We start from the raw sequence: 11,832 nt of genomic DNA on the forward strand, positions 1-11,832 counted from the left end.
GTTGCGATATCTGAAATCGTGCTTAGTCGGTGAGGCTGCAGGATGGATTAAGATGTGTCGACTAGCACTGCGAATTATGCTAGCACTTGGGAGGCGTTAAAGGCACGGTATTATAATCCGATGCTCCTTCTGTTTAAAAAACTTCAGGCATTGTTGGATCTTCCGCGTCTTAAGAGGGAGTCCATCGCAGAGTGCGTTCACTCCTTGATAGGATGCAGTGTATAGTTAGGTCTCTGAAGAATGCGGGTTGGCCGGTAGAAAATTGGGATAGCATACTTTATTTCTTGCTAGTTACGCGATTGGACGTGGACACGCGTAAGTCGTGGAATGCGGAACTCATCTCGATGGAGGGGTTGATCACAGCTTCAGGATCGGAGTCAGGAAGGAGAGGCGCCCCTGGGCCCTGCTTTATGCCCACGTTCGCGGAATTGGTCGGATTTCTCGAGAAGAGGGCTCGGGTTTGTGCAGTGCAGGGGGAAAACCGAGGGGAAAAAAGGGTAGCTCCCCCCCTAGATCAAGTCTCCCCGCAAGGTTCATCATTCGAGGGGTCCGGCGATCACGACTGAGGGGTTTGGAAGTGGTGTTCAGTGTCCACTTTGTGAGGGTCCACACCGGGTGTTTGGGTGTGTTCGGTTCATGTCAATGGCGTTACCGGAGCGGATACGAGAGGTTGGGCGTTTGGCCTTGTGTGCCAATTGTCTCGGGCAGCATTCGGGGAAGGCTTGTTCCTCTAGGGGCGCTGTTCCGCGTGCAAGGGCAAGCACCATACGCTTATCCATACGCCCAGTAGAGTAGGAATGCAGAAACCCGCTTCCAGAGCGGTTGCGGGAGGTTCGGGAATTAATGGGACTGGTGCGCCGCCAGTGAGTTTGCATGCGGCTACGTCCTCGGATAGCGTTAGGAGTATTCTGCTTGCCACTGCACGAGTTTGGGTAGCAGGCACTAAGGGGAAGGGAACATGGGCACGAGCGCTTCTGGATCAGGGATCGGAGGTTTCCTTTGTTTCCGAAAGGATCACGCAGTTACTCGGATTGTCTAAGCGGCGTACTTATGTGCCTCTTTCAGGACTGGGGGCAGTTGATGCGGGTACGGCCCGGTCGGGGGTACGAGTTACTATCCGGTCGGCGGTCGATACCACCTTCCAGGTCGAGGTGGATGCTCTGGTGTTACCAAAACTAACTTCTCTGCTTCCGTCTATCAATTATACTTCCAGGGTTGGCGGAGACCTGTTCAAGGACATTCCGTTAGCAGATCCAGAGTTTGTCGTCTCGAAGCGGATAGATGTAATTTTAGGTGCCGATGTTTACGGCCAATTGCTCCGGCCGGGGATAAGAAGATTCTCGACGTCGCAGCTCGTCGCGCAGGATACGGCGCTTGGGTGGATCATCTCCGGACCGGTGGATGGAGGAGCTGCACGGCGGGCGGAGGCTACAGCGACTACCTCTTCTTCGCTGGTTTTGCACTGTTCGGCTCAGGAGGAATTGAATCACATTTTGCAGCGGTTTTGGGAGCTAGAGGAGGTGTTGATGCGCCTAAGAGATTGAAACCAGAGGAAGAGAAATGTGAGTTAATTTTTCAGGAAACGCATCGGAGGGATTGGAGAGGTCGGTACGTGGTGCGGCTACCGCTAAAGCAGGAGCTTCCCCCAGTGGTCGAGGAGACAAGACGGATGGCCCTTAGCTCTCTTGCTTGTTTGCACCGTAGGTTTGCGCGGGATTCACGATTGGCTCAGGCGTACCGTGACTTCATGAGGGTGTACGAGGAGCTAGGCCACATGTCACGAGTCCCGAGGTCGGAGGTCCTGCGCCGAGAGGCATGGTACTTACCTCACCATGCCGTGGTGCAGCAGGATGAATCCAGGTGGAAGCTAAGGGTGGTATTCGATGCCTCTCGGCGTACGAGGGACGGACACTCGCTAAATTCCTTTTTACTTACAGGTCCTCCATTACAGAGCGATCTTTCCTTAATCTTGCTCAATTGGCGTAGGTACCGAGTGGCGTTCACGGCTGACATTGTAAAGATGTTTCGTCAGATTCGAGTGGAGCCGGAACATCAGGACTACCAGCGGATTATCTGGTCGCCTGACGCAGCATCTGAACCGGTGGAATTTCGTTTGAATACTGTCACTTACGGCACAGCTTGCGCTCCCTACCTGGCGATTCGTACTCTGTCGCAGTTAGTACGGGATGAAGGTTCGCGGTATCCATTGGGATCTCGGTGTTTGGAGTCGGAGACGTATGTCGACGACACTTTTGCCGGTGCGGATGACATACCGACAGCAGTTAGAAAGAGGGATGAACTGTTAAGTTGTTAGATTCTGCTGGCATCCAGTTAGATAAGTGGGCGGCTAATTCTATAGAGGTTCTTCCAGATTCTGCACGACCGGGTGTGGAGAAACACATAGAAGGTAATCAGACGGTCAAAACGTTAGGAGTTCGATGGGTCCCGGAACAGGACGAATTTAGGTTCGACGCGGCTAGCGTAGCAGACTTGGCTGCCGCCCACACCAAAAGATCCGTTTTGTCGAATATCGCTCGCTTATTCGATCCATTAGGATGGCTCTCTCCGGTTACGGTTGTTGCCAAAATATTAATGCAAGATATGTGGCTTTTGAAGTGTGATTGGGACTCACCCTTACCGTCGGAGCTTCGTGAGCGATGGTATCAATATTGTCAAGGTTTGGTTACCTTGCCGAGTTTATCCGTAGGGCGCTGGTTAGGTGGTACTTCAAACTCTTACTACCAGATTCATGGCTTCTCTGATGCGTCCTCGCGTGCGTACGCCGCGGTGGTATACCTGCGTATTGATAAGGGTGATGGGAGGTGTCAGGTGTCGCTATTAGCTTCAAAATCTAAGGTAGCTCCGGTAAAGACTGTGAGTATTCCTAATTTAGAACTTTGCGGAGCAGCTCTTCTCGTTAAGCTTATCCGTCACTTAACGAGTTTGGATTTCTTACAGAAACGCCCAATTTTTGCCTGGTCAGATAGCCAGATTGTGCTTACTTGGCTTCGTAAGCATCCATGCCACTGGAAAACCTTTGTAGCCAACCGTGTCTCCCTTATTCAGACTCAACTACCATCAGCCTCATGGTCACATGTCCCGAGCAAGGAGAATCCTGCCGATTTGGCTTCGCGAGGAGTAGCACCGGAAGAGTTAGCCAAGAGTGCCCTATGGTGGCACGGCCCTTCATGGCTGGCTGGGCCTCCCGTCCAGTGGCCACGTTCTATTGAAACGGTTCGAGTGAACCACGTCCGCTACAGCTCGAATGAGTCCGAGATCCTGACTCGGTTCTCCTCTTTAACCAAGCTTCTTCGATTTGTCGCTTATTGCAGGCGACCCGTCGTTCGGTTGCGGAGCGGCCGCTCACTAGGGGTAGGGTCTTCGTCTCATTTTCTGACCAGTGCTGAGATTTCCGACGCACGAATACTGGTCATTCGCCTAGCCCAGGCAACCGCCTTTTCGACAGAGATCGGACTCTTGAAAGCAGGGAAGAGATTGCCGAAAGGTAATCGGCTTAGCACATTGAACCCCTTCGTGAGTGAGGGGGATGGTCTCTTACGGGTGGGAGGCCGGTTGACACGTTCTCATCTAGCTTTTGATCGGAAACACCCGCCAGTCTTGCCTCAACACTCGCATCTTAGTCGACTATTTGTGCGGCACGCACACCACCAATGCCTCCATGGGGGTCCGGCTTTAACATTGGGTTACCTGATGTCGCAGGTATGGGTCTTAGGCAGGAATCGGTTGATCAAATCAGTTATTCGAGTCTGTATGCCTTGCCAAAGGGCTAAGCCTCAACTAGCTCACCAACTTATGGGTGAGTTACCCGTGGATCGAGTGGTAGGGAGTAGGGCTTTCGCTAATTCTGGCCTTGATTATGCGGGTCCTGTAAAAGTGAGGATGTCAAAGGGTCGTGGAAACCGATCGGGTAAAGGATACATCGCTTTGTTTGTCTGCTTCGCTACTCGTGCTATCCACCTCGAGCTGGTTAGCGACCTATCCTCGGAATCTTTCCTCTGTGCATATCGTCGGTTCGTAGGAAGACGTGGTATTTGCCGAAACCTTATAGTGACAACGCTACCAATTTTCAAGGGGCCGATAAGGAGCTTAAGGCTATGTTCCGCCGGGCTTCGGACTTTTATCATAGGGTTGCATCTCTCCTCGCTAACGACGGAACGAGCTGGACTTTCATTCCCCCCAATGCCCGCATTATGGTGGGCTGTGGGAGGCTGGTGTCAAGTCGGTCAAGCACCATTTGAAAAGAGTTGTGGGTGAACATCGCTCACCTTTGAGGAGCTTTCCACCGTTCTCGTGGAAATCGAGGCCTGCCTTAATTCTCGTCCATTGGGCCCGCTGAGTTCGGACCCAGACGACCTGCAAGTGCTCACTCCCTCTCACTTCCTCAATGAGGGAGTGTCGGCTTGATTCAGGACGCCGAGTTACTACTTTGCCGGAAACCGGTTAAATAGGTTTCAACTTCTTCAGCGCGTCCGCAATAATTTTGGAAGCGGTGGTCAAACGAGTACTTGTCACATTTACAGGGTCGAGAGAAATGGAGGAATCCATCTGAGAACTTCCGAGTCGGGCAGCTGGTACTGATAAGGGATGATCGGTACCCTCCCTCAAAATGGCCGTTGGGCAGGGTCACCGAGTTGCACCCTGGCCCGGACGGGTTGGTGCGAGTGGTCACCGTCAAGACCAGCACCTCTTTGCGTCAGCGACACATTGCGCGTCTGTGCCCCCTCAGGTTCGACGATAGGGACGGTTGAGACAACCAGTCAACCGTAGCTCGGTTTGGTTCGTCAGTACGACGAAGGCGGGCGGGATGTTCGGCGATATTTACGTTGTTGAATAATTTATATTGCGCGCGGAATAGGATAGGCGGCGTATGCGTTAATTAAGTTGCGAGGGCGCGCAAGGGCTGTCGAGATGCGTGCGGACACGCCTTACCATGCAAGAGGCAGGAGAGCGTCTTGAGTGTGCGGGGGGAATAGGATGCGTGGGGCCGTGTGCACGCACGAGTCTCATTCTGGTGTGCACTCTGGTTTGAGCTACCAACAGTGTTTTTTCTCATCTTGAGCTTTCATTCTTGGCCTTTTGTTCTAGGCAACGTGAATAGAGCGTGTGTGAGTGAGTGAGTGTGTGGAGTTTTTTGGTTTTGTTCCCAACAGGCTCTCCACGTGGGCTTCTAGTCGGCAGTTGTACGGATATCTACAACCTGTCTCCAGGCTCCCCACGGGGCTCTAGCTCGGAGCGTTGCCTGCAACTGCCGGCTCCCACGTGGGCTTGTCGAATTGCTGCAACCGTCGCCAGGCTCCCGCGGGGGTTCTGGCCAGACAGGCCATGCGTTAGTGGGCTAGTCCGCGTGTACCGTTTTATCCACACTTGTCTCCAGGCTCCCCACGTGTGCTCGTTGCGAATTATCTGCAACCGGTCGCCGGGCTACCAACGCGAGATAAGGTTTGGCCAGACAGGCCATCGTAGGTGCGATAAGAAACCGCGTGCGTTCGATTGTCGTCTTGCGTCGGAAGCGAACGGTAAGAGAGCTCTCTAGCGTGCGACCAAAAGGTACCTCGCGTCGTTTATTCTATTAATATATTTTCTTTCAGCGTTTTGTTTGTAATTGTATGCTTCATCAGTTTATTGAATAAATTGTTCTCTTGCCCCGGCTTTTCTCTCAATTCCGTGAGAGTTTTTATGCCGAGGCAAGTAGCTTTGTGCCGTGTAAAAGTGTTTTGCTCATTTATCTATCCTGTCCTATCTCACTTATTCCAGCGTTAAACTGTTAATAGAACTCATTGGGAGGGATTCGACCATTTTCTGGTCACGTATATAATTGCTAGAAACATAGTTAATTTTGGATAGGGCAATGCTTTTTTGCAAATCAAACGAGAAAGAAAATAATAACTTGAATTGTGCTATACCTCTTGATCTTGTTTTATTGGATTCCTTGCTAATTCTGCGACGATAATTTTAGGATTTTTTGCATTTACATACTGTTTGATCAGAATTAATTATCTAGTCTTGTTCGGTAAATTAAGGTACTTGACTGTTTGTATTGCGCGCGAAATTGGTTAGGTAGCGACGGCGTCGTCACCTTAGATTGGTCGGTATTCACTTAGTTAGGACGGATCATCTCAAAGATTAGTTTGCTCTCCAGGGGTGGAGTATAGGGCCCGTGATTAGCTCATTAGGCAACTTGTAAGTATAGGAAATCAAAATAGTCTTAGAGTGAATATGCAGTTCCAGCTCATTTGATGTTTATACAGAATTCTTGGTACTCATGAGGACATAACCTAGTCAGTTCTTTTATAAAATGATTGTTAATACTGGTGCAGTATCAATCCTACTAAAAAGTATTTTAGGTTTTTGATATCCAAATCGCGCACCTGCTTCGAGAAACAAAACCTCCTCAGTCCCTACTTTATTCATCCCAACTAGCTTGACAATTGATGAAATCTTGTTAAACCTTGAAAGAGTACCTAATAAGGATCCTATATGTTAGTATTCAAACAGAGAATGGATAAGGGCTGTGTTTATAGGTCTAATCTGCAATAATTCCTCGGCTAACTGCAATTGATCCTCTGATTGGCAGCTGGTAAACATTTTACGCAATTGTTGATTTCTAATATTCTCAGATTTTAACAAGAAGTCTTCCACTCTTGATCTGATCAATGCTTCAGGTAGCTTTGGTCTGCTTATACTTAGGGAAGATGGCTCTAACACCAATTGAAGTAGACTCTGCTTGTCTAATGACCCTCTGTGGAAACGTACTGCTCCTGCAATAAATTGCTTATATCTATCATAGTGATCCCACACAAATCTCAGTAAACTTAAAGATTCTCTCAATGTATCCTGGTGACCCGCATATAAGAAATTCGTCAACAACTGCATTGGGAGATAACCAAAATCAGAAGATAGTAATGTGAGAAGCACTAGTCGCTCTTTATTCAAGGGAACTATGGCCCTGAAGAACACATCCCCTAAAAGGGTTAATAGTATTTCCAATAGAGCAAAGCCTGGTCCCAGGAGAGGGTCACTCTGCTGCTCTGCCAAACTTGTTCCTCCATTGACTGCTGTGGTAACAATAGCATTTACACCAGAGTTAATATCACCTGAACCAGCAAAAGCTCCATTAGAGGCCTTAATTCCCCCTGGAACTTTTACACCCTCTATATGGTAAGCTCGTTGATAACAAGTGATGTGGCTAGAGTTCAAGTCTCTTCTAATTTAAGAGCTAACCCAACTTTATCAAAGGCTAATCGAAGACTCGCTTTAATCAGTTTGATTACTTCGGGTGTTTATCATTTTTGAAAAGTCGAACAAAAAAACTTGGTTATCCCCAGATCCAGTCAATCAGTGATCAAAGTCCATAAAACATAACACGTCTTATAACAACAAAGATGGTGATCAGGTCCATATTTCTGTAATATACCCTGATTGCCACCTGCATGCATTGTCCACTGGTTGAAGGAACCAGGGAACCCTGGAGGTGAGAATTTGTTAGCAGATATTAACAACCCATCTGTAAATATGTTAGGCATATACCGAAAATTGTGAACATTGAATAGATTGCATAGGACATCCAAAATGTGGACTTGTTGGTAAGATCTAAAAGTGTAATTCCATTGCTCTAAGTCCATATGGAAACGAATCACACTTGATCTGTAGTTTCTGGCAATGTTGACAAGATATCCATCTTCTGTCGTAGCTGTGCTCCTGAAAGAGTCATGGATTGTTGCTTAAATAGGGGCAAGATCTGCTCTCCAATATTCCTCTCACAGGCTGACGCCATTATTCTACATACAGTCTTCATTAAATTTGTTATTAATTTCAGTGTTTGTTTCTGAAATATTGCTGCAGATGCCAAGGTATCTTCTATTGTTGCTGCTTTCATTTTTGAAACAAATTTTTTTATTTTTCTTTGACGAATGCCATAGTTTTTTTTAAACTTCGTCACCTAGCTTTCCATAGCCTTGAATTCAAGATCCGGAAATTGTCCTGCTGCTGCTAAGACCCATTGTTGTAAATTTCTGGTTGTTACCTGTTGACAATTTTCCCTAGCTTCAACAAAACGATCGTAAGTCCAAGAATTAACCCATTTTCATCATCGCTCTACTTAAGCTTCCACATCAAAACATCAGCGACGTTCAACAAACGAATGACGCGTATCACCACGCGCGGTCGATCGTATGTGCAGTAACGGGCATCGAAATTATCGATGATGATTCATGATAAAAATTCATCGAGCTCATTAAAAATGTACTTTTTAAACGATTTATACAAAGTATTATATCGCATTTTACATTTTTTTACACAAAAGGATAAACAAATATTTTTTTATAAATAAAATAAACTTATTTTAGTTAAAATGAACATATAAATAAATTAACGTTCGTGAAATTCTTTAAAGTGGTCAATACATAATGCTTTATCACAAACATGGCATTTAAATACTGTCTCCCTTCGAATTGACATACTTAGGCATAGAACGCATCGTTTTGAAATTCTATTTCCCTTTGCTGGAGTTGCAGGTATCCGTACAGGAAAATGTCTGCCAGTAAATCTCGTAATGGAATCATTGACAGGTGCCTTATTTACATTCATATTGGGTAAATATTTATCAATAATTTCTTCAGCTAATAACTGTTTAAAACACATGAAACGATCGATCTTTCTTATGATTTTTAAAAATTACATAAGTGTTTAGCAACATCATGTCAATAAAATAAAAAAATATTTTTTTATAGGCTTTTTACATCGTCGAATAGTATGAAATTTGCTTAACATCTGGTCGCCAACATCAACTCCACCCATATATTGATTGTAATCTACTACTGCGGTTGGTTTTAAACTATTTTCTCCAGTACATCGGTTTCGTTTTCCTTCAACAAAACTTAAATCGTGCATAGTAGTTAGCATAACGACATCTTTCTTGTCCTTCCACTTTATCGCCGCCATCTTTTTGTACTAAATATAACAGATTCCCCTTTTTGTAATACGCATGATTTTAATTCTGGAGGCATTTCTTTCCTATTTATTCTCGCTGTTCCGCATACATTTGTTTTCATATTATATAATTCTCGGTATAATGTTGGTGAACTGTACCAGTTATCAATGAATAAGCAATACCCCTTGTGCAATAATTGACTCTCTTTCAACAAATTCAATACAACATTCCTGCCAGCAGATCCTGTAGCAGTTTTATCTCCTCCTATATATATATTGAAATTATGTATGTATAGTGATTGTGAATCACAGACTTTATAAATTTGACACCGAATCTCGCACGTTTTGTTCGAATAAATTGTATGTAATGTAAACGACTTCTACATGCTATTAGTGATTCATCAATGGAAATGTTTTTATTTGGGACATACATACGAATGAAAGTTTTCTTTACAATTTCAATAACTTCTCGAATTTTAGACAATGGGTTATTAGGATTATTTGTACTGGAAAAGTGTAAATTTTGTGAGATAGAAATAAATCGGCTACGGCTCATGACATTCTTAAAATACGGAGTTTCTATACTTTTATCTGTTGACCAATAGCTTTAAATCGTGGGCTTGGAAATTAGACTCATTAAAATATTTACTGCAATAAATGCTTTTAATTCGTCCCCTTTAAGATATAAAGTCTGCGTCGCTTGCAACATACTTATTGGTTTCCGTAATTACTTTTGTAATTAATTCATTGTTAAAAAATAATTCAAAAACCTCCCCTCTCGACAGACCCGTGTATTTACAGTTACACCACCCACATTTGTAAAACGATGTATAATCGGAGTATGATTTTCGGCTTTCCGCACGTACTCTTCATTTATCAAACTATCGCTCTGTTCATTTTCGCTATCAGAACTTGACGAAATCTCCGGCAACGTCTTCTAGAAAGTCGTACCTCATTACTTGATTCCGAATCAGGATACTCAATATCCATTGGGGCATACTAAATTTTAGATTATATTACAAAATAAGATTGCTTTCCAAACTTGGATTTTCGAATTCAAATATAGATTGGCAACACTTACTAATAGTGGCAATTTGGAAGATTTTCACAGAAAAAGTAAAACTTTTTTAGAATACACTGATGTATATTAAACTCAAAGAACTGGAACGCTCTCACAAATGGTTAAACGTGGTCTGATGCAATTGAAGAATATGTTGCAACTGGTAAGAAAAATCAACGTAGGCTCGCGGATTATTCCGCTCTTGGTGATAGCTGACAATCGCGCCCCGCGGATTATTCCGCGCTTGGTGATAGCTGACTGTCGCGACTCGTGGATTATTCCGCGCTTGGATGCAAATGGGTTAATTATCGCCTTTACTTTCGATTATTGTGGTGTTAATATCGCTCCTGCGATCTACCACTGGTGTTATATCTGTAAGACGTATTCGTCTTAACAGATAAACTCTTTGTCTTTCTATGATCCTCTCGCTCTTTGTCTCCGATTATTTTGTTTCCAAGTGTCCTCGTAGGCGTCCAGCGGTAAAATAGACTGAATGTCTTTGGTAATGGGCCCTGCAGGGTGCACTCACTCGAAGGTCGAGTGGTGGGGGTTATGGATGCTAGTTACTAGTAACTCTTTATCGATTTAGTGGGCGCATAGTAACTATCGATTTTAGTTACTATGGATTTTTGGTTATAATCGATTCCGATCATACATGTACTGCTTTTGTACTGAAGCAGACGAATACGGCTACATATACTTTGATACGTCTGCGATTTCGATGTTTTTTTTTCCTTTATAAATATAGGACCACAAAATACATACACCGGTATGTAGAAATGGTCGCATTTGCTGTATCCGATTTGCTGGTAAATCGCTCATTTGGTAGTTAGGCATGATTCGCTTTTAATCTCTTACAAATTATGCATTTGTTTATTACACGTTTTACACTGGCTCGCCCGTTTATTGGCCAGAAACTTTCGCGGATGGCGTTAAGCGTTGCTTGTTTCCCACCGTGATATATTTTTTCGTGACTTTCGCGTATTATTGCATGTGTAATAAAGTGTCCTTTTGGCAATAATGCCGGATGTTTTTGATCATAGGGATAGATTACTTCTCGCTAGTCTTCCGCCAACCCTTAAAATACCCCGATCATCTATGAATGGATTAAGAGCTATGACTGACATGCGAATATCTCTTCCAGTTTTGATTTGCTTTATGGTTTCATAGAAAGATTTGCCTTGTATGACCTTTAATATGGTCATTTCCGCGTTTTTTAACTCATCCACCGATAATTCCCCAGTAACCCTATCGCTATTCGACCTCTTTGAATTGAGAGAAAATCTGATGCAGTACGCTACTATGCGTTTTAGTATGTTAATTGACGAGTAGCGAAAAAATAAATCAGGCGAAGAATCAGAGGTCGCGAGTGCTACGACTTTCTTTGTCACCGGTATTTCTATTCTTTCTAATATGTTAGGTGGCCAATATCATTCAGGCTGAATTAACTAAGACGGTCCTGACCTCCAAAATTCGCTTCCGATAAGATCAATTGGTGTCACGCCGCGAGATATCAAATCAGCCAGATTATGATTCGTTGATACATGTCGCCATTGTTCGGGTGCGATGATCAATTTCGATGACGGGAAGAACGTCGACCCAGTCTTGTGTACCGTGGCACATGATTGCAGCTTTAAGCGAACGGTGCCATCGCTCTATCATCCCATTGGAGGCAGGATGATACGCGGCTGTCCGAGTACGTTAGCAACCTAAAAGTTTCGTCAAAGCTTAAAAAAAAGTAGATTCGAACTGCGAACCTCAGTCTGTGGTCACGATGGCGGGTGCTCCGAAGCGAGCGACCCAACCGCTGAAGAATGCTTTCG

General features: G+C 44.8%; 1 protein-coding gene across 1 annotated transcript; it reads left to right on the forward strand.

Moving 5' to 3' along the window:
- Window positions 1-797: 797 nt before the first annotated feature.
- LOC122524558 lies at window positions 798-6,300 on the forward strand. Its single transcript, XM_043646870.1, has 5 exons — window positions 798-1,103; window positions 1,214-2,281; window positions 2,332-3,234; window positions 3,721-3,947; window positions 6,270-6,300. Exons 1-5 carry the CDS (start codon window positions 798-800, stop codon window positions 6,298-6,300), a joined length of 2,535 nt encoding a protein of 844 aa, XP_043502805.1.
- The last annotated feature ends 5,532 nt before the right edge of the window (window positions 6,301-11,832 follow it).

Source organism: Polistes fuscatus, unplaced genomic scaffold (assembly GCF_010416935.1).
Source record: "Polistes fuscatus isolate 324 unplaced genomic scaffold, CU_Pfus_HIC Scaffold79, whole genome shotgun sequence".
Taxonomy (NCBI): Eukaryota; Metazoa; Arthropoda; class Insecta; order Hymenoptera; family Vespidae; genus Polistes; species Polistes fuscatus.

Excerpts from the sequence above, each read along its gene's own strand:
- LOC122524558 (XM_043646870.1), top strand. The coding sequence starts at position 798 with ATGCAGAAACCCGCTTCCAGAGCGGTTGCGGGAGGTTCGGGAATTAAT. Across the intron at positions 1,104-1,213 it reads CGGGTACGGCCCGGTCGGGG|GGTTGGCGGAGACCTGTTCA; the intron begins GTACGAGTTACT and ends TTATACTTCCAG. Across the intron at positions 3,948-6,269 it reads GGTAAAGGATACATCGCTTT|AATTCTTGGTACTCATGAGG; the intron begins GTTTGTCTGCTT and ends ATGTTTATACAG.